The following is a 22,131-nucleotide window of genomic DNA, read 5'->3' on the forward strand; positions in this document are numbered from 1 at the left end:
ACCGAAGAAGATTGCTGGATCTTTTGCTCGCTCCGGTTGCGCTGGTGCCGCGTTTCATACCGTACGCTGTACGCCTCAGACATAAAGCCGAACACTCGACTTCAATCTGTTTCGAGGCAAGAGAGAGACGAGACAGCGAGAAGCAAGTCACAAACTGCTCGGAATGAAGGAAAGAACTTTAATAAGAACAAACGAGTGTTGCCACGGGCCAGGAACGTGAATTGAAGAGCTAACTTGAGAATGAACGCTACACTGTACGCGCATCGCTTCGATCGCACAGGGTAACGGCACATTGGGGATCGCGATTGCTGCGCCATGACTTGGTTCTGAAACGAAGCTTGGGAGTTTTGGTACCCTGGGAACCGATACTTAAATGGGGGGGGGGGGGGAGGGGGGGCAACATTTCGGAATTTTTACCTTATTTGCAAATAAGGTTCCAAATGTAATTGATGCATGCTGTGGTTCGGTGGCAACCCAAGCAGCAGAGAATTTGCCCAAGCCTTAGCCAATGGCTGGTGGTGGTCTTTTGGCCAATGGCCAAAGAGTGGCTATCATAGGCTAATGCTTGGCTGATGGCCAGTGGTCATTGGCCACCGGCAAGAGAAAGGCCAATCATCCACCAATGGCTGGCCACTGGCCAAAGGACCATTGCCAGTCATCATCCAATGATTGGCCAAATCTGTGCTGCTTGGGAATCACTTCATCAAACAATGTTTCACTGACAGATCGTTTGATGCTTCATCAGCAGTTCATATTATCGGAAGGCTTCCCGCATTGGTTTCATTGACAACCTTGCGACGTTCCGTTGAACACAACCCTGCTGTTTTCGCAACAAGCTTTTTACGTCTTGCCTGGTTTACAGGCGAGAGAGAGAGAGGAGGGGGGCCCAAGGCCTGGGTAAACGCACCTCAGTGAATCACGTGCTAGTTCTTAGTGGCTTAGTTAAAAAGATAAGTTGCCGACGAACGCCGCAGAAGCATGTGTCCACGAAACGAGTTTCCACGAAGTGTACAGTGTCAATGAATGTGTGTTCACAAAACGTGTTTCCACAAAACGTGCGTCCATGAAATGTGTTTAAGGAACGTGCTTCAACGGAACGTGTCTCCACGAATTGATAGCGACCCTGTACATGTGCTGTACACGGCACGACACAACTAGCATGAACAAGCGATTCCCGGTTTCTTCTCTTTTTCTCTCAGGATTGCCCAGTTGTCAAAAAGAACTGCACTGTTGCCATCAAAACATGAGGAATATACAACATTGTTAGTAATTATTTCAAGGTCATGTGGGAAATATTATATGCGTAAAAAATTATAAAAATGTATGTGTGGATTGAAAGAAATGCAATGTACTCAAGCACAGTCAAATGCAGATGTGTGAACCAGCCTTGTGATGCAAGAGAGCATTGATGTCATGTTTGCGATAACTGTGTTATGCGTGTGTACACTGTACATGCAGTGCATTAACCCTTTGATGCCCAGCATCGTGCAGTAGCAACAATTCAAGAATGTTTTTGTTTTTTTCCCGTGCCTTTGCAACTCAAGAGGTTTAGGGCCACATGTTGCAAAGGTGGGGGTACCTGCACGTAGCATTAGTAGAGGATCAAAATGCATCTTCACAACAGACCACTTGTTCTCTAAAACCAAAGCTGACGGTGGATGTGAGGTATGATGGCATGCACCGCTGGCCTCCAAACTAGGAGAGAAAAAACAGGTGCAAATATCGTAAATCTGATTACACGTAACTTTCTCTTGTGTACAAAATTTGAAATGCACCTGTACCATTTCTTCTAGGTCATAATTGCTTTCAGTCTTTAAACTTGAAGTAGTTCTGCAAATTCCAAATCTCGCTTACACGCAACATTTCAAAAACGTGTTTATTTAATAGGTCATTTTTTTTCTCAGACCAGGTTTTTTTAGTGTGTGTTTTAAAACTATGGTCATGGTTAAGTTAGTAGGTCTCCAGTATTTCAAGTAAATTTTTGGGTATGAAAGGGTCAATGATGAAACTGTCACAGCTTCAACGGAGAAACTTCATGCCTCCTTTTCTTTCACAGGATGACCCAATAGAAAACCTCTACTATGAAGAAATAAAAAATGACTCCCTTCAGCAAATCGAAAGGGAGCGGTAAGCTTGGATTTCAAGGGATGACGCCTAAACCAGATGCACAGATCTGAGATGGTATATGTGACCTCCTGCAGGAGACACGAAGCTGAATGGTGCATCTTGACAGCAGCCAAGCTGATTGCCCCAGTCATCAGCACCTCATTTTCGGAAGGTTACGAATGGTGGGTAGCCTTACATTCGTGGCCATTCCTTCTAAGAGTCGAGATATCTTGGACGAAGTTAAGGGGAGCTGGCATAAGTCATGACGGAGACTTGCGAGATTAAAGGAAATATAGACAGCTGTGTTCTACTTCCTTCTATCATCTAGATTTGGCTACTTTGGGGTGTCTTTCTGAGTCTGTTAGCATAACGGTAACTGCCATTTTCTCGTTTTCTGCAAGGTTGCTGTTCAAATTGTCTTACTTAGGTAGTATGCAAGCAACCTTTGGTGACCTCAATAATTTTGTGAAGGATCAAAGACTATGCTTAAGTTTCAATTATGTTAGAATTTTAGTTCTTTATTAAGCATTTTTGGTTGCTGGTTTTTATTCCATTATCCTTGATGGAAGAATTTTTCGAAAATAAATACTGGTGCAAAAAGTTATGTGTTTACTTCTGTAAATAAACATTTATCTACCTTTTTTTGATATTAATATAATGAATTTTGTAATGAACTCTTTCGATGAAATCTCTTCTGTGCACATACGTGAATACAAAATATTGGTCGTGTGCGTGTACAATGCATGCTTGTTTCACCTAGCTGGACAAGCCTGCTGAATTGTTATGCCTTTTTTCACAGGTGCGTAGAGCAAATCAAGGCGTCGGCCTACTCTGACATTGCAAACGATCTCGAAATCAGCAAAGCAGTCGCATACCTCAGGAAAAGGGAATTTAATCAGGTGAGCCTTTGATGATCAGCCAAGTGACACTCGTAGCCAACTATCGTAAAATCCCATAAGGGCACCTACCTTATTTTTTTGGCTAAATATCTTGAACATAAAAATTCGGAAACATCACCCACCCCGTATATGGGAATCACATCAACCGCGTGATCTGTGGTACCGGTACTCGCGACGTGAGAGTTTGTAGTAGGTTCACGCGTTCTTATGCGCGGTCTGCGCACGCGATATTGGTGCATCTGACACGTGAGTTGATCCCGCGTTTTAATTGATCGTAAAATGAGAGTCCTGCTGCATCCGCGATCTGGGCAGCATTCGTTCCCGTGACATGCGAGCTCGTAGAGGGTTCCCGCTTTTTTGTCGTCAGTCTACACATTCGATATCAGTTCCCGTGACAGAGGAGTTGTCCCCAGATATTTATTGGAACAATGAAATGTAAATCTGCTGCATCCGCAATTTGTGATCTCGGTTCTTATGACATGCGAGTTCGTGCCAGGTTCCCGCATGTCCTTTGCATCGTGTAAATGCGAATCTGCTGCGGCCACTATCCGTGATATCTTTTACTTTACTCAAGAGTTTGTAGTGAATTCCTGCGTGTTTATCGCATCGTGAAATGCAAATCTGCCGTGTCCGCGATTGGCATTATCAGTTCACATCTCAAGTGGCCCGGTATTTGATCACTTTTTTTTTTATGAAGTTTTGCTGTCTTATCTCAAAAGATAGCCCACCCGTTTATAAATTTTGGGTGTCCGTCCTTACGGAATTTAATGGTATACTTTTAGGTGAAATTGATGCACTTGAGTGACCTTTGAAAAGAGCATGTTGCTCAAATGTGTTTCAGGCAATTGAAACTCTCAAGGCATTTGAAAAAAAAGACACAAAAGTTGCCAGCACCGCAGCAACCAATTTGTCTTTCCTTTATTTTCTGGTAAGTGCAAACCTTGTTATATTAATGACCCTGTGATCAATTTTTATAAGTGTGTTTGACAAACCGGGAACTGACTGTACCACAGTAGTTGTGTGTGTGCATGGCAGGAAAAATAGAAAGCATGTGCACAATGTTTCAGCCTCCACATGTTTTTCTGCAGTGAAGACAAGTGAGAGCTATATTCTTTCTCTCCCAGATTCTCAGAAGAAGTTTCGGTTTTGGCGGTTGCAGCCAGTTTTCACATGTACTATTTTGTGAACGGAAGTTTGCCTGAAACCCTAGAGAAAAAAAATTTGTGGTGTGCTTTTGAGCCCCTAGGAAGCAAAACACACCAGCTGAGAAAATTCTTCTGGTCATTATTTAGTGCAGTAAAAATATACTTTGATTATCCCTTTCCATCAAAGTTTTATTGTATATAAGTATATTTAGATGCCTGAACGGGTCAGTGGTAGCAGCAGAGTTTACTATATGTGCGTACAATGCATTATACCAAAACACAAAGTATGCTCAAAGAGTATTAAAACTATACTTTATTGAAGGTGTGTCTACAATGTATCATATCGCTGTAAAATTATCCGGAAACATTGGCACCTGCACATAGAAAGTTCCACCTTTCCCCGAATGTGCATTTAGGTGGTGCGCACCTGGTGAAATTTCAAAATACTGCTTTCTTCCTGTGAAAACAGAGACTATGTTAACAAACTGGCTAGCGTCAACAGCGTAGTTAGCAGATGCCAGAGTTAGCGATATCAGCTTGTGACACCACCTCCCAACGGATGCAGCAAACAGTTGAAAAAGTATGTCGTCTGTTTGTCATGCTTATTGGGAAATGCCACTCCAAGTTACACTTGTTGCTAACTCAGTTGTCGTATTGATGTCAACTGTTGACTCTGACAGGTTTGTTGGTCTCATCTTTTAGAGGAAGGAATCCGCTGTGCTTGAAAATTCATCAGGTTAAATGCACCACTATAAACGCACATTTGGTGAGAGTTCAAACATTTTATTGGCAGATGCTGATTTTTCTGGCTCGTTTTACAGCACCAAGATTCATTGTAGAAGTAGTATGTATATAGAGGGTGTTTGTGAGAAATCCGCATTCGGCTTTTCGCACTGCAAAAATAAACGAGACATTGTGGAGAGCTCAAACTCCGTCAGAATGTAGCCCCAGCCGTTCGAGCAAAATGCCAAAGTTTCAGCACTAACCTTATTCAAAAGTTATAAGTGATTTTTTTTTAATTTTCAGTGGAAAATGGGGCCGATTTTCGCTCGTTTTCGGTTTCTGGTGCTATAGAGCTCCATATATTCGAGAGCTCTGCCGGCCACCATTTTTCTATTGCAATTTTCAGAAAATCGCTGATAACTTTTGAATAAGATATCGGTTGGTGCTGAAACTTTGGCATCTTGCTCAAACGGCTGGGGCTACATTCTAGTTTGAGTAGCCTTATGCGAATATTCGAAATTTTGAATAGTAGTTTTGAATAATAGACTATTCGATATTTGCTTCAAAAAGAACTGCACTATTCGCGTTTTTCAAAGTGTTGATTGCGATGGGTTAGCCCCGTTGAGTGCACTTCTTTCCGAGCACCGGTGCATAGCGGAGAAGCAATACCCGCGAAAGCGAGCTCTGCGGGTGTTGCTTCTCTGCATGAAGTGCACTTAACGGAATAACTTGCCGCAATAAACACTTGGAAAAGTATGAATATCGCAATTGCGTTCTTGAAAGAAAAGCAAACATTCAAATTGGGATGGTGCACGCGTGCCGGCTCTATTTAGGAATAAATGGAAACTTTGTGAATGTATATCTACGTTGTAGTAAAAGTTCCAAAATTAAACTGACATATGCAAGAGTACACTATATTAGGCAGAGATGCCCTTACAACCTGCGTTCAACATGTGCAATTATGTATTTTTAACTCGAGATTAATGAAGGCATATTTTATATAGCAAACTTCGTAAATTCACTCAATTGGGTATAGTTGGCCGTCTCTATAGGATTCATTTTATGTCAAATTTGTTGTTTACTTGCCATCCCAAGACATCAGACCTTATGAAGACACAGTTAAAAAATATAGATAAACAGCTTATAAATGAACAAGTGGAACAACCTTCACAAGTTAGCTGGGTTTTCGTCTAAGCATTATGCCATGGTAGTGGAAGGCATGGGAAAACTATTGGATATTCGAATCAAAATTTTTTAGCCAAAACCGACTGCATATAACGTATGTCGCAGGAGTCGCGAAAACCCGCACTATAAGCGCTACCGCGCTATAACCAAAACATCAATTTTTCAGGCCAAAATACATGCCTTGAGACAACTTACCTTTGTAAAACAATTTATTTTATATTAGATGAAAAATAAAGCTTAGTTTGAGAAAAGTCTTTATTTCACCAGACTAGTACACTTCTCTCTCAAGTGTGTCACACATTTTGAAAGAAATGAGTGACTTTTGCCTCGCGCAGCCTTTTAACGGCGTCGCGGGTCGCGGACGGACGTTGCGAGCGTTCAGGATTGCTAACCCTAATCACTTTTCTCCGGTGATGAAAACGCATGAAAATTCGCATCCTTTATACGGTACGCGCATGAAATGCTCCAAAAAAAGGCATGAAATGCGCGCATGAAACGCTCCAAATAAGAAATCCGGGCAATGTTCGAAAACACAAATACTTAGAAAGCACCACTGTAGTCGAAGTAAACAAACACGACGACACGGGCGTTTCTGCTGTCTTGAGAGTGCTGCCACATCACCGCACGAGTAGGTGGATCTTCCCTTCTAGTACGTGCTGGGTTATCATAGCGACACAGAACGAAAATTCACAGTCAAGGATAGCGCTTTTACGCGGAACGATGAGCTTCCACTACGCCGTCGACGTCGACGATCACCACCGACGCCATGTTTGCGGATGGAAGAAGCCGGCCCGCGACCGGCATGCAACGCGCTCGAACGGCTGGTTGGGCTCACCAACGCCTTGCGCCGTGACCGACACGTGCATGCGTCCCTCCGTCGCTATGGCAACTGAAGCCTCTCTCTTCGCTTCTCCCCGCTTCTTTGAGCAACCTCCTTGCCATCCTTGCCTCCGCGAGTGCCGCTTGTGGCTAGCGCCATTATCTGGTGTCGCAGAGGGAAGCGTGCTCGCTGCGCCGGTCAGTCGGCGCGGTCGGCGCACTGCTCCATAAACCGCACTATAACCAATATTTCCCTTCACGCGCCTGCATTTTAAGTGGTATGTAATTACATGGAGTTCTATGGGAGGCGAACCGGCGGTTTAAAAAAGCCGCGTTATACCCGGTCCTGCACTATAAGCGGTTACGTCGCAAGTGGTCTATACTGTATTCCCTTCGAATTCGCTTTGAACTCAAAATCTACTATTCGCACAAGACTAAGTTTTAGCTTTCCACAATGTCTAGTTTATTTTTGCGGTGTGAAAAGCTGGGTTTGGATTTCTCACAAACAGCCGTTACTAAAAACATACTTCTAAGTTTTTATGTTAGGACAAAATTAGTGTGTATGTTTTAGTGTTTTTCTCTTTACCAAGAGAAGCATTCAGAATAGTTGCATTAAGTGCCTGTTAAAATCTGTATGAGTGTTGCCCCAGTTTGCAGTATGATTACTATAGAAGATTACAGATGGTATCACTTGCTGTATAAAATATACTGACCCAACAGCTGTGAACGTTTTCAGCAAAATGACCAAGCTCTTGCAGACAAGTATGCTGATCAGGCAGTTGCTGCCGACAGATACAATGCTGGAGGTGAGGCAACTTCTTTAAAAGACTATGGACAGAGAGACAAATATGCACTGAGATCTTGATGAAGTTGAACACTAGATTTTGATAATGATTTTTCATTCCATAACTATAGGGTGGTTCAAGTCACCAGGCTGAATCTAAAATGGACCGTAAAAATCAACGCCTGCACGTAGCGATCTAAACTTTTCATTAAAGCTGTATTTCACAGGTCGGTTTTTTCAAAACGTAGCTCTGTTTCTGTAAAAAATAAGGCCAAGAAACTTGCTAGGGTCTACGGCGAGCAGCAACGCAGACGACAGGGGTCCAGTAGCGGAGTGTGTTTGGCGTTCGTATTGATAGATGGCGCTACCTCCTGATCGCGACGGCTCGCGACCACCGGGGTTTATTAAAACGAACATAATCTTTTTGAAATGTATCTTTGGTTAAAAAATGAATGCAAATTCAATAAAAGCAAATTTTAAAAACGCGTCTGCATAACGGCGGCGCTTTTGTTGCCGACGGATTTCGTCTGCGTGTCGTCTGCCATCTTTCGCTGGTCGGCTGCACCTTCAGACGCTGCTCTCGACACCATCTATCAATACGAACGGCAAACACAGCCCGCTTCTGGACTTGGTCGTCTGGGTCTACGCCTGCCGTAGACCCTGGCAAGTTTTTTTAGCCCTATTTATTACCAAAAGAGAACTACGCTCTGTAATTTTACAAGAAAAAACCGACCTGTGAAATACACCTTTGACGAAAAGTTTAGTTGGCTACGTGCAGGCGTCGATTTTTACGGTCCATTTTAGATTGAGCCTGGTGACTTGAACCACACTATATATATATATATATATATATATATATATATATATATATATATATATATATATATATATATATATATATATATATATATATACACACACACACACACACACACACACAGTGAAAATGTTTCGTTCATTAAACTAGCGTTGGTATATTTTTATGCTCGATCACAATGTAACAAAAGCCTGTTTTGCAGCTCTTGTGAACAAAGGTAACTGCTGCTTTGCAAGTAACGACATGGAGAGGGCAATCGACTACTACAGGGAGGCGTTGGCCACTGAAGCCAGCTGTGTTGAGGCCCTGTATAACCAAGGTACCTGCATCTGCAAGCATATATTTTCCAACCGTAGCTTGAAAGCTCCAGGTTTGGCCACCATGTGCTGTAATATTTTGCTGAACTCTGCAGCTTGAAACTCAACAGGTCTGTAAATTTTAGTTTGTGTTGGCATCCTTGGTTTCTGTTGGCATCCTCGAATTCTCCTTTAGCTTTGAAGAATCTGTTGCAAACATATTTCTTGGATAGAGCACATATATCATCATTGTACTGTACTGCTGTTCCCAACCTCGTCGTTTAGCATCATTTCTCTCCTAAGGTCAAGACAAAAGTGGCGATTTTGGCTGGTTTAAGATATCATATAGCCCTTTAGGTAATCCATACATTGCTTTTCTCAAAACGTGTTTAGACAATATTTTTATTTTTTTATTATTGCGAAAGCATTAACTGTCTCATGGAGCGAACCAATGTCATCAGCTTTTGAAGCCGTGCCAAAGGGCACCTTCCCCTGTCCCAATGGAGCAAAGCCTGTCATCTGTAGCAGAAAGCTGATGAATAGGCCCCCATTGGCTGGCGCACGTCATAGTTTCAAGGAACGAGCCTTCCATTGGTTCTCGCGCGGCGTATTTCCATGGAACGCCACCAGAAAAGCCCTCTCCGTGACGACGCTGCGGCCTGGCCGCTGGTAAGAGAAAGCGACTGGCCACAAAGCCTGCAGAGCCCGCACGGCCGAGCTCAGCACGGCGCAGTCACTTCACAAAAGCGCGTGCTCAGGCATCGGGAGGTGCAAACGGATCGCGATTCAAAGCGTCTCAGGCAACAAGAGGACAGGGCACTTTGACAATGCGAGGCGGAAGCGGTACGTCGCAGGCGGCATGCTTTCGCATTTGAAGAGCTTATTTGTCCTCACCTTTTTTGTCGGCTTATGTCAAATCATGGCAAAATTAAGAAACAAAGATCATTTTGCTGTTAACAAACAGCATTGCTAATTTAGTAGCATTCCCGCTAAATTTAATAGTTTTAACATTCACTTAGTGAGAGAAATTGTATAAGAACAGATGTAATTCTTATTAATTTTTTTTAGCAACTTTAGCCTTCTTTGACGGCATCCAAAAATTTGTAAGAATCAGGAGATTCTCACATATTTCTGGATGTTTGTTTTTCACATATTTCTGCATATGTAGAATCTCTGAAAATGCAAAACAAGCTGGCATGCACAAACAAAGGAGGCATATGTAAACTGCTAGGATAGGTCCTTCAGATGCAAAGATTGGACCACTGTGGAAGTGCATAGGACTGAGGTTTGTGGACACGCAAATTTCAGAAAAATTACTTTCCATGCTGTTATTATATTTACCCATTTTTCTTTTTTTAAGCTGTTACACTGTTTTTAGATAATGTTATCACAATTCTAGATGATATTGGTTTGTAAGAACCAGTGCAATTGCAGTTATCACTTGATTAAAGGTACACAAGGTCTGCGAATGCACTTTGTCCTACCATAATTTTAAAAAAAATCTTTTTTGAAAGTAAATTCAATAAAAAATATTAATCTGTGCCCAAATCTATTTTCTGTTATTGGTGCCTTGTGCTCTAGAAACAGAAACTGTTGTGGTTTCTCTGTGTGGTGCCCAAGTTAGTTGGTTGCCGGCCTGGCAAATAAAGTATGAGCTTTTGCAACAACTATAAACATTGATTTTAAACTGAGAATTCAGTATGGCATATTGCACACTCTTTTCTGATTATATAAATTGCAAAATGGACAGTGAGTTATTCAAGTCCCTGATTGATAATCCCTAGTGGTGTGCTCCTAGCTTTGTACTGATGCATTGCAGGAAAGCTACCTTGATTATCATCAAAAGCGATGACTGGTTGTCAGCAAAACATAAAAGGAGCCATTTTTATTGTCATGTTTCAGCATATTTAATTTTACATAGATTCAAATCTGTGGAAGCTTTTGAAGTTACTGATTTTCTGCGGATGTTACAACTTTTCAGCAAATTACCCTAAAATGTGTGCCTAAAGAATTAAGGTTGTAGTTACAACCTTAATTATTTAAAACTTAGAATTAATTCTTCTGGTTTATTTTTGACCAAAAGTATTTGTTCCATCTGAATAAACGTCTTAAACTTTTTGGAAGTACAATCTTTATTGAAATAAGGCATGACCAACCAAACTTTGTAAATAATGCACTATATTCAATACTTTGGTATATACTCTATCAGTGTTTGTTATAACAAAGTTAAACTTACAAGCTTAAAAAATTTTTTTTTTTTTGAACCCAGGTGTGCATGTTATGAGTAGGCTGCGTGTCAAAATGGTAATTTTATATTATTTGAGGAAGCTCTCCTTTGCAGATCTCAACAATAAACTTGTTTTGTGCATCATTCTGACTCGAGCATTGGTTCGTCCTCAGGTTTAGCATACCAGAAGCTTGGAACTCTGGAAGAGGCCCTTGACTGCTTCTACAAGTTGCAAGCCATCATCAAGCCCTTCCCTCAAGTGACCTACCAAATAGGCTACACGTATCCTCACCCATTACCAGTCGAGACATGTGTGCATAGCCTTTTATAACATGTTGGTCAGTTTTACCATCATCACTCGAGAAAGGTGTAGCAATTCAGGACTTATGAGTTTAACAGGTCATTATCTGCCTTTGATGGAAACACACAATATTTTAAAACTGGGAAAACACCGCTTTCTTGATACTATACTTGAAACTTGACAACTGTGCATGACACTTGTTTATTTAATGCATGTAGCCATTCCTAATGCAATTTTTTTCAGTGATTGACGAAATGTGACCAACCTGGGTTCTTGTGAGATACTATATGTGATCAAGTGTGCAAACCCTGTAAATAAAGGTTTTCCGTTTCTTGATGTCATTCTAATGACTTTTGGGGAATATTTCTCACCTATATTACCAGCTACAATGTCTGCATTGATTAGCAGAATACACCAACCTTTTCCGAACAAATTGAGAGTGCGAGATATTTGCAGCAGATTTCACCCATAACTACAAACTTGGAAACGCATGCCCTAAGTCATAAATTATGTCTCAAAGTGTCATGTAAAGCCTTAACAGTGGGTGCAGCTACGAGCTCATGAAGGACATGGACCAAGCGTTAGAATGGTGACTATGCATATTATTGTCTTCTGTCACAAGCGATCATGGTGCAGTCTATCACTGTCAAACATGGATTTGTGTTTGCTTCCTTTTAGAGGTTATGGTATCTCCTCTTGTATGTAGGCCTCCCACTCAATGGAACTCAAGTATTCAGAATAGGCTCATAAATTTCTATCTTTTGCTCTATCAAGTGCCTCTTGTCTCTTTTGTGGTCTCACAGGGACGGCACCTGCAATTAATTAGATCTGCTTCACTACCTTAGTTACTACACCTAAAATTTAATTTAACCAAACTTGTTTCATTTGGTTGCCATTTTGACGTTATTGCCTCAATTTCAAGAACGAAAAGACACTTTCGCGTTGCTCATGCCTTGCACCGCTCCTGTTTTCTAGAAAGCATGCCTGTGAAAAGGAGCAGTTTTATTACATGAGAAATATTTTTGCATACTTTTATTAAGAAAATAAGGCCCTAATTGGACAACTTGGGTAAACTGTATTGTAACGTCAAGCCAAGCAGGGATTACCTTGTTCGTTTTGATATAGCTTAAGGTTTTTATTTGCTTGTGCTGTCTTTTAACATTAGGTGCATAACTATGATTATAACCAAAGGAGGCTTACCTGTGATTGTGAGCAAAGTTTCTGAGACCATCAACCCAATTCACGTGCTCCGACACGTCGGGCGTTTCTCCTAATGCACAGGTGCAAAGCAGTGAAGCTTGGTGCACATGCACCGGTGCAAAGTAACAAATCTTGACATGAGAAATTTGATAATTCTGAGGACATCATTTGTAATTTTCAAATAATCGGAGAGCTCGAATACTTTGAACGTTAAAAGTGTGCTGTGATTTGAGTCAAATAACAAAACAACTTTTGTGAATTTATTCATATTTTCGAAAATTGAGACACGTTTACTGCGTTGGGTAGTTAGATTTGAAATCGAACACGCGTGTCGGGGTGGGTATTTTGGTCTGCCTCAAAAAAATATTTGCAGTGGCCCCACTTCCTTAAATAACAAAAACCGTCCTTCAAAACTTAAAAAAAAAATATATATTTTTTTTTTTTAATTTTTTTTTTTTAAGTGAAGCAAGGTGGAGCTAGATTTTAACTGCTTCGGTTTGGTACCCAGCTCTGTCAGTTGTTATAAATAAGTAAAAGCAAACAAGCTTACAATAATTTTTTTTAATTATTGTATTTTGGGAAATTGGAAATGGACAGCACACAAAAATACAGACAAGGACAAAGGGAGATGCGAACGACACAAGTGCTGGTGTGCCTCAGGATTCATCACAAATATTCCTTACTACTAATTACTATGCACCTGCAATTTAATTTATTTTCGCCAAGTAATTTTTTTTTATTTATTTAAGAACTAAATCTAGCTATATTTTGAGCCCCCTTTATTAAGAAAAGGCCATGTTTTACTTATTTTTAGTTGCTATTATTCCCGATGATGTCACCTATCTTTTGGCATAATCAGAGTTGTATTTTCTGTAGAGTGCTCAAGCACAGTTACATGCACGAGCATATAGCAAAATGGTAGTTTCACAAGTTGGCTTTACTGCTTGGCTTTTTAGGCTCTTAAAGGGATTGTCCGGTCGAAACCGGAAGTACTTAAGTTTTTGCGCTCGTTGTGTCGAGGGAGCCTCCATGTAGACAAACATTATTTTTATTTTGATATATGATCCCCCGTTATTAATTAAACCTTTCATGAGCTTATGTATGAAACTGCACCCCGAATTTCGCCAGTGTCAATGGCTGATATCCGTAGGTGCTGCGTGACGTCACAGAACGCAAAGGTTTGTCGGATGGTCGGGATAACAAGCGTTGATCGATGGATGTCTTGTATTTTGTTTCGAATTATATAATCTTCTAGGGTGTACCCTACTGAAATACGGTTCTTTGAATGCAGTTCCTAAGCATGTGCAAACAAACTCGCGCCTTTTAGCAGGTTATTACTCGCAAATAGCCATAAGCTTCGAGCAAACGTAGGCCGTTTCGCGCAAACACAACTGTGCAACTGCGACGGCCACCAATCAAACTAGGGGTGCTTGCAAAGCAAAGGTGGCAAAGGATGCAGATTTCGCCTCTGAAGCTGCACCTAGGTACAAGCGGCATCTGGGTACACATGTCGGCGGATCCGCTGGATCTGTGATGAGGCTGCGGGACGTTCCCTCGGAGGCGATGTCCGCGGGTCGAAAGCAAACGGCGAATCGTTCAAATGCATGTCGTCACTTGACTTGGGTGAGCTTGGTGAATTAATCATATAGTCACGCTCTATTTTCACACACGGGTCAAAGAGAATCGGGCTGCAAGCGTGCTAAATACAACTTCTGGCATTGTTTCCAGACGGCCTAGCTGTTGGTTTCTGTCACAAACTCTGTCGCCGGCCGACTCTCCCACGAACTTTTCCTTTGCGAGTTTTTGCTGCTCGCCGTGGGCCCCTTCGCCAATTTGCCTTTTCAGTGGGCAAATTGCATTGCGGCGACCACAAACGGGAAGAAAAAAACTAGAAAGAAATTCTGCAAAATTGGCTTTTTTAATTAAAATGAAAGTTGTTTACAACTCCCTGTAACACCGAATTAGAGCGCAGCTCTTGAGGAGGAGGAGGAGGAGGAAAGGGTACTGAGGGTCACGTGTTCTCAAGGGGGGGGGGGGGGGGGGGGGGTCACATGACCCCTCGAGGTCACTTGACCTTGGTGGGGTCACGTGACCTTGGGGTCGGAGGTCCACGTGAGGGGGTCACGTGACCCCCCCAAGGTCACGTGACCCCCCACGTTACCTCGGGGAAGGGGTCACGTGACCTCGGGGTGTCACGTGACCTCGGGGGCGGTCACGTGACCCCCAGAGAAATTTTCCCGCAAGATTTAGCGGGTAAATTTTTTCCGCTAGATTGAGCGGGGGCATTTTCCCGCTAGATTTAGCGGGGAATATTTTTCCGCTAGATTTAGCAGGGAAAGTTTTCCGCTAGATTTAGCGGGGAAATTTTTCCGCTAGATTTAGCGGGGAAGTTTTTCCACTAGATTTAGCGGGGAAACTTTTCCGCTAGATTTAGCGGGGAAATTGTTCCGCTAGACTTAGCGGGGAAATTTTCCCGCTAGATTTAGCGGGGAAATTTTTCCGCTAGATTTAGCGGGGAAATTTTTCCGCTAGATTTAGCGGGGAAATTTTTCCGCTAGATTTAGCGGGGAAGTTTTTCCGCTAGAATTTTCCGCTACATTTAGTGGGGAAAATTTTCCTCTAGATTTAGCAGGGAAATTATTCCACTAGATTTAGCGGGAAAATATTCCCGCTCGATTTAGCGGGGAAATTGTTTCGCTAGATTTAGCAGGGAAATTTTTCCGCTAGATTAAGTGGGGAAATTTTTCCGCTAAATTTAGCGGGGAACTTTACCCATAAAGGGGTATTCACACGAGGGAGAAATCCCGGGGATTTCTCCCCGGCACGCGCATCCCACGACGAAAACGTCAGGCTTTGCGATGTGCAAAAGCCTCGCGTTTTTATCTCGTGATGCGCGCGTGCCGGGGAGAAATCCCCGGGATTTCTCCCTCGTGTGAATACCCCTTAATGCACCGCGCGGTTACGCCGATGGCGACGCCGCTCAAGCCGGAAACGGGCGCCTAAGAGCTGCGCTCTAAAAAAGTTAAAAAAAATATGACTATAACTTCGACGACATTTGAAAATTTTTATAAACGAGTGATAGTAATCTTTGGAGAAGGGGGACAAAGAACAAACACAAATCTGCAATAAATTACTCACAAATTTAAATTAAACTTGAGTTGCACCAGTCGATAGCCTATGTAGAGGACTAGCTGTAGGTGTACAGTTAAATAGTAAGCAATATTTGTGATGTATCCTAAGAGGCTTCAAATATGCCACCCGAACGTCAAAGGTGCCATGTTTAGCTTAATTACTTCTGGCGTGACTGAGGTACATCAAAAAAGTTTGATTTAAATTTAAAAAATAGGCCGCATATTATATATTTTTATAAGAAGTTATTGTGCATTTTTTTGTTTTTACCTATTTATAACAACCGACAGAACTGGGCACAGAAATCAAGCAGCCGAAATGTAGCATTCCGCCTTGCTCCACTTAAGAATTTTTGCAGAAGGAAATAAATTTGCTGAAAAATTTTGAAGAACTGTCTTGTTCATTAGGGAAGTGGGGCTGCTACATATATATTTTTAGGCAAATCAAAATACTTGCCATGACATGCGTGTTTGATTTCAACTGAAACTGCCCAGTTGCATTCTTTATTTATAATAGCTAAGTTAATTGAAACAGTTATAGAACGAAGGTTAAAATTTTTTTAGTAGTAGACACATATGCACGTGTACTGACTACTTGCTTTCTGCCACGTGTATTACTACTACGGAAAGAAAACGACACCACATTTTATCTCTTTGCCTCGATGCACCTCTGTTGTAGAAGAATGGCACTAAGCAGAAGAAACTTCAAAATCATTCAAGAGTGTTCTAAATTTTTTTAGTATGTTTGGTGATTGAATTGAATACAATGTTACTACAAGTTACTTTTTCTCACTCATTTTGTGTTCTGCCAGGTACCAGCAGCTAGTGACGCTCGTGCCAACCGACCCCCACCTCCTGGCTAAAATTGGAGAGCTGTATGATGCACAGGGAGACAAGCAACTTGCATTCCAGTACCATTCAGATGCAAGTGCTGCCTCTTGTTTGTCTGTTACAATATCATGCTCGCCCGTATCCGTTGCAAACTTATGTTTTCAATGTGTCACTGTCCTGTTTCAGAAGCTGTTGTTGCTCTCGTATATTTTGGTGGATGCTGCTTTTTTTAACTAGTATGCATCTCTTACCCAATATGTATTTTATATATGTTCTAGTTTAAATATAGTATAATAGTACTTGTTTGTAATTCTAATCTTTTATAAAGGTTACCACAGGAAAATGATCAGCTCTGCCTCTGTATTCTAGTGATTTGCAGTAGTTTGAAATTGCCTCATTTTGCGACCATATGCTTGAATTTAAAATTTCTGTTTTGGTCTATATAGTCCATTCCAATAATTTACTTCTATGAACTGCCATCTTTGTCTACTGTGGAGAATGCTTTCCAAGCTTATGAAGTACTGTCGAGACCAATTATAACGAAGTCAACGGGAATCGGAAATCACTTCGCTATACCCGCTATTTCGTTATAACCGACTTCGGTTAACAAAGTACAAAAGGGAATGGGAAATCGTGATCGCTTTGCTGTAGCGCCACTATTTCGTTATAACCAACTTTGTTATAATCGGTCTTGACAGTAGTCTTTTTCTATGGAATATTAGGCACTGCACATGCCCCCACAGTCCGGTAAATTTGTGCCTTTTGCTCGGGTGATAAGTGCTGAAAAGGTGTTTTAAAGGTTTAAATGAATTGTTCTAGCCTAAATTGTACCTTCTGTCCATTTTAGAAAAATGACTCTTTGCTATTCTACAGCGCAAAGCAAAGGGATTGGTGGCTGTCTGAAGGGATCGCGAAAATTGGTTTGTGAAAGTATTGAGTGATGCTTTTGTAAAGAGGTGGCCGAAGATTGTGTGTAAAGGTATAAAAATTTTACTGAACAAACTTACCGAAGTAAAAAGTTTACCTTCAGCGTCCGTCTGCTTACGAAAGGCATCTGATTGGTGCAACAGCCGACAGATGGTGGCACGTGAGATCGCTGGCGTCCATGACAGGTGCTTCCCTCGACCTCACTATTAGCCGACGACGTTTCTGAGTCAGAAGCGATGCACTCTTTTTCTGCGCGAATTGTCGGTGCATTATTATTTTTATTCTACCTATAAAACTATAAAAGATGAAGATAAAATGAGAACAACAAAACTGAAGCGCTGTATCATATTTTTTTTTTTAACAATTGTTTTGCACCCTCTAATTGTTACCATATTTCTTGTCTGCAATATTCATCCATGCTGTTTTGGTCTGTAAGTCATCTTCACGGTGCTCTTAGCTCCCAACAAATGAGTGAGGGTTGCTCTCTGGTGTGTGGAATGCCAGAGGGCAAAAGAGGTCCGCCAACGTTTTTAAGTGGAGTTTTGGCGGCAAACTTTGGGCTCCCCTGCAATTCTACGCTGGGTGAGGCACCTCGACGGGAAGGGAAACCTCCAAAGCATGCCATCGGCCACAGTGGTGTCATCACCCAAGCTGACGCTGAAAAATGCCGTGATGCCTTCACTGCTGACCACCTTTTGACACAGAGACCACTGCAGACATCTATTGGCTGTTACTCCAATCAGACAACTTTGGTTAGCACACGGTTGCCGTAGGTAGGGATTTCAAGTTTTTAATTTCTAAGTTTTTACTCGGGCAAGTTGTTCAATTAAAGTTATATATCCTTAATGCACGTTTATCAGTCACCTCTGTGCAGAATCTTAGCTCGATACGTCCACAAACCGATTTTTGCCGTCCCTTCAAACAGGCATCGATTTCTTTGACATGCCCTGTATTGCTGTACACTCCAGGCGGGAACTATATGGAGCGCTTTGAAAGACACGCGTAGCACTGCTAGCGGAGGAGCTGGCATTTGACAGTGAAATGCTTTCAGCAGCCTGCAGCCGGCAGAAGCATGCACAGACAGAACTTTAGTTCTTCGAGCCAATACGTTGAGGGTGACATTTTATCAGGGCTGGGGCAGACGTAAGAAGAACATCTAGGTGTTCTCCGCTTCTTATATATCCCAGAAAATAAATTTTACATCTTCTATCAGTCACATTGTGCATGCTGGCTTCCGACTAGAAACCTTCCCGGCTTCAACAAGGTGCAACCACTGCACTTTCTCACAAAATCGACAAGGCATTTATATTCTGAAATTAGTCTACCACAAATTCAAAACAAATGACTGTTTTAGGTGAAGTAATTTAAATATTTTTTATATATCTAATTTATATTTCATTTGAGCTATTAAAAGAAAGCTGATTTATTAGATATTTAAATGATCATTTTTTGCATTTCTTGATTGTGATGTACTAGTTATCTTGCATTATTTTATCAAAAACAATTTCAATGTTTTGTTTTTCAGTCACCTACTGCCTACTGGCAACCCCATATGTGAAGATAGGCAATTTCCATGTCTGAAAGGAGGCTGATCAGAAAAGAAAGTGCACCTACACTGCCGTGCTCAAACGACTATTGTCCAGTGATTTCAAGTTTTATCGAACTATTCCTTAGATTCCCATTTGCCACTTTTTGTGCTTTCTAAATTTTTCTTCATGAAGTACAGACTGCATGCCATACTTGTCCGGAAATATCATAGACATATACGATGGGGACGAAATGTCTTTGGGGGGAATCCCTCCAACGAAATTGACACTGCATACCCGCAAGTGTGGGATGGTATTTCAGTTTGTCTCATCAGCGCTAACATATGTAGGCGTTACTGGCAGAAAATAAACACAATGTGCAAAGCAGCAGTGTAGAATATGCCAGCCGTGCTGATACAGCAACAGACATGATCGGGAGAGTGAATTTCTTGCGTTGTGTGGCACGGGTCCATCGTTGTTGCTGTCCCACAAAACAACAGCGAGTTGAAAAACTATGCAACATGTCCCCACGAGACACGACGCATAACTATTGGAGCACTTAATGACACAGCAGCTCATGCTGTCAACCCAGTGCAGCTGCACAGCTCCGACTTTAATGCATACAAATACACTGCGTGGTTTCGTTTCGCTTGGATACTGACTACCTACCTACCTTCGGAAACGGCTGCGCGGCGGCATGTTGGTCGCGTCGCATGGAGTGAATAGTTTGTTCTGCATTTAGTGTTTTCCATTTGAATACTCAGAGGATTTGAGCTAATTTGAACCTCAAAAGTATAATTGTAAAATTCCTGTCCATTATAGTACCTAAAAGAAATGTGTATGTGGCAGAGTGTGCGGAGGACTGACTGACATGTGGACACGCTTGTGTCCTGAGCAGTCTTACAGGTACTTCCCATCCAATATTGAGATCATCGAGTGGCTGGGAGCCTACTACATTGAGTCGCAGCTCTTTGAGAAGGCCATCAAGTACTTTGAGAAGGCTGCCATTATCCAGTAAGTCCCACACATCGTTATGCTAGCACAGATGTAGCATGTGAAAAGCACTGCCATGAGTTCACTAAATAATAAGCTAATGAGGGCCGCTTCCATATTGGGTTGACACCAAGACAAAGATACTAAGCATGGAACATATTGCACGGTTTCCTGACAGGCATGATGATGCGAGTCCCAATTAGCCTGCATGTATGTTTTGGCATTAATGTTCATTGAACAAACTAGTCATCTAACCCTTTATTTGGAGGTGCTCAAGAGAGGGCTGAAAGTGTTTTCACATCAGATTGAACTTGGTGGTTTTACATGCCAAACGAACGAAGGGCATCTGGCATGTCTCAGCGAAGGACTGAGGAATAATTTTGACCAATTGGGAATTTTTCGGCATGCAACCAAAATCTCGGTTACACAGTTCCTTCACTACAATAAGTTGCTATCGGATTGCTGGCACCTCGACTAGGATTCTAATCCTTCAATATTTTCAACGAGATAAATATTAATGTTGTATGAATATTAAAAATTTTAAATTGTAGTTAATTATTAATGTTGTGTGAATATTAAAAATTTTAAATTGTAGTTAAATATTAATGTTGTATGAATATTAAAAATTTTAAATTGTAGTTTCGAATAATACATTATTCGATATTCACTTTGGGATGAACTGTGATATTCATTTTTTTCAAAATGTTGATCGTGGCGGGTTAGCCTTTTTGAGCGCGCTTCTTACCGAGCATGGGTGCACTGCAGAGAAGCGATACCCGTGAAAGCGAGCTCCGCGGGTCTTGCTTCTCCACAGTTCACCGGTGCTCAGTAAGATGTGCACTTAACGAGGTAACTGTTGTGATCAACACTTTGAAATTTATAGATACTGCAATTGCGTACTTGGGAGAAAAGTGCACTATCAAAGCGGGATGGGGCATGTGCATGCCTAATGCATATAAACCAAAAAAATTGTGAAAGTTGATATTTTACGTTGTAGTAAAATTTTTTAAAATTAAACTGGCTGTTACGCAACTGTATATGTTAGGCAGAGATGCCCTGACAACCCCATTAATCATTTGTGACTTTTAACGCGATAGCTTTAAGGAGCTTGCGTTGCAGAAAAGCCGGTGTCGGGACAAAAGAAATCCTGATTGGTCAATAAGTCATCATTTGCCTTAAAAAAAAAAATTTCGAAGAATTTTAGGCAGGGTGGGATCGAACCCCCAACCCTTCGGTTGCGATTCAGACACGCTACCCACTTGGCCATGCATACTTTTTTTTTCTTTCTTTATTGCCAGAATTTGACGGTGAACAAAGATTCACAATGCACGATACATTTCACTTGAACATGTACAATAATATATTGACAACGTTAGTGAAGACAACGATAAAACGCCGCCTGTAAGGTTTTGAGAGGCAGTGAGAATTGTTAAAATTCTCTGATCATCGACAGCTTCAAAAAGGCAGGCAACCACTCTAGTTCCAGACATACTTTCTGGTACACAGCTGCTATCAAGTTTGCCTGCACGGCTTGGGAACGAGCGAGGGTTTATACTTAGCTATCGTGTTCCACTTTTAGAGGGGCCCGCAATCCTATTTAAGCTTCTACCTTTTCTGTGGTGTCCACATCTCTTGTGGTTCGGGCTACCCAGCAAGCATGAAGAGAGTCACTAAATATCAGTGCATCATATTTTAACTGGACGACGCGGAAACCTTCTCCTTTTACGGGGATGCCCCGTTGGTGCCGAACACGTGCGGCGTGTGACTGATTCGTGACGTCATCGGTCCCGGTCAGCTCCTGCCTTACAACTGGCCGCTAAAAGCATTTTAGAGTGCAGCTCTTAGGCACCCGTTTCCGGCTTGAGTGGCGGCGCCGTCGCCGTCAGCGTAACTGTGCATTGCATTATGGGACGTTTCCCATAATGACGTCACACGTGACGTCACGAGAGTCATGAGTGAGGGCACGAGTAAAGTGACCTCACTGAGCGACAGTGACCTTCACGAGGCCTTCATGAGTGACCTTCACGAGTTACGTCACGTGGGTCACAAGTAACGTCACAAGGGAGGAGGGGGGAGGAGGGAGAATGTGGAGGAGGTGTAGAGGAGGGAAAGAGGAGAGGATACCCTTCTCCTTGTACCTTCCCTCCTCCTCAAGAGCTGTGCTCTAATTTGGCATTAGAGGGAATCGTAAATGTCTTTAATTTATTTCTGGTCGAAATACGAA

General features: G+C 41.9%; 1 protein-coding gene across 2 annotated transcripts in view; it reads left to right on the forward strand.

Moving 5' to 3' along the window:
* LOC8039755 (intraflagellar transport protein 88 homolog) overlaps positions 1-22,131 on the forward strand; it is an 82,508-nt gene that overhangs the window by 39,636 nt on the left and 20,741 nt on the right. For both annotated transcript variants that reach the window (XM_042291889.1, XM_042291888.1), the window contains exons 11-20: positions 2,057-2,127; positions 2,202-2,288; positions 2,906-3,005; positions 3,847-3,933; positions 7,614-7,683; positions 8,681-8,797; positions 11,175-11,283; positions 11,853-11,891; positions 16,443-16,554; positions 19,813-19,928. In XM_042291889.1, the coding sequence (XP_042147823.1) occupies positions 2,057-2,127; positions 2,202-2,288; positions 2,906-3,005; positions 3,847-3,933; positions 7,614-7,683; positions 8,681-8,797; positions 11,175-11,283; positions 11,853-11,891; positions 16,443-16,554; positions 19,813-19,928 (908 nt within the window). The remainder of the gene's footprint in view (positions 1-2,056; positions 2,128-2,201; positions 2,289-2,905; positions 3,006-3,846; positions 3,934-7,613; positions 7,684-8,680; positions 8,798-11,174; positions 11,284-11,852; positions 11,892-16,442; positions 16,555-19,812; positions 19,929-22,131) is intronic.

Source organism: Ixodes scapularis, unplaced genomic scaffold (genome assembly GCF_016920785.2).
Source record: "Ixodes scapularis isolate PalLabHiFi unplaced genomic scaffold, ASM1692078v2 PGA_scaffold2__306_contigs__length_199485367, whole genome shotgun sequence".
Classification (NCBI taxonomy): Eukaryota; Metazoa; Arthropoda; class Arachnida; order Ixodida; family Ixodidae; genus Ixodes; species Ixodes scapularis.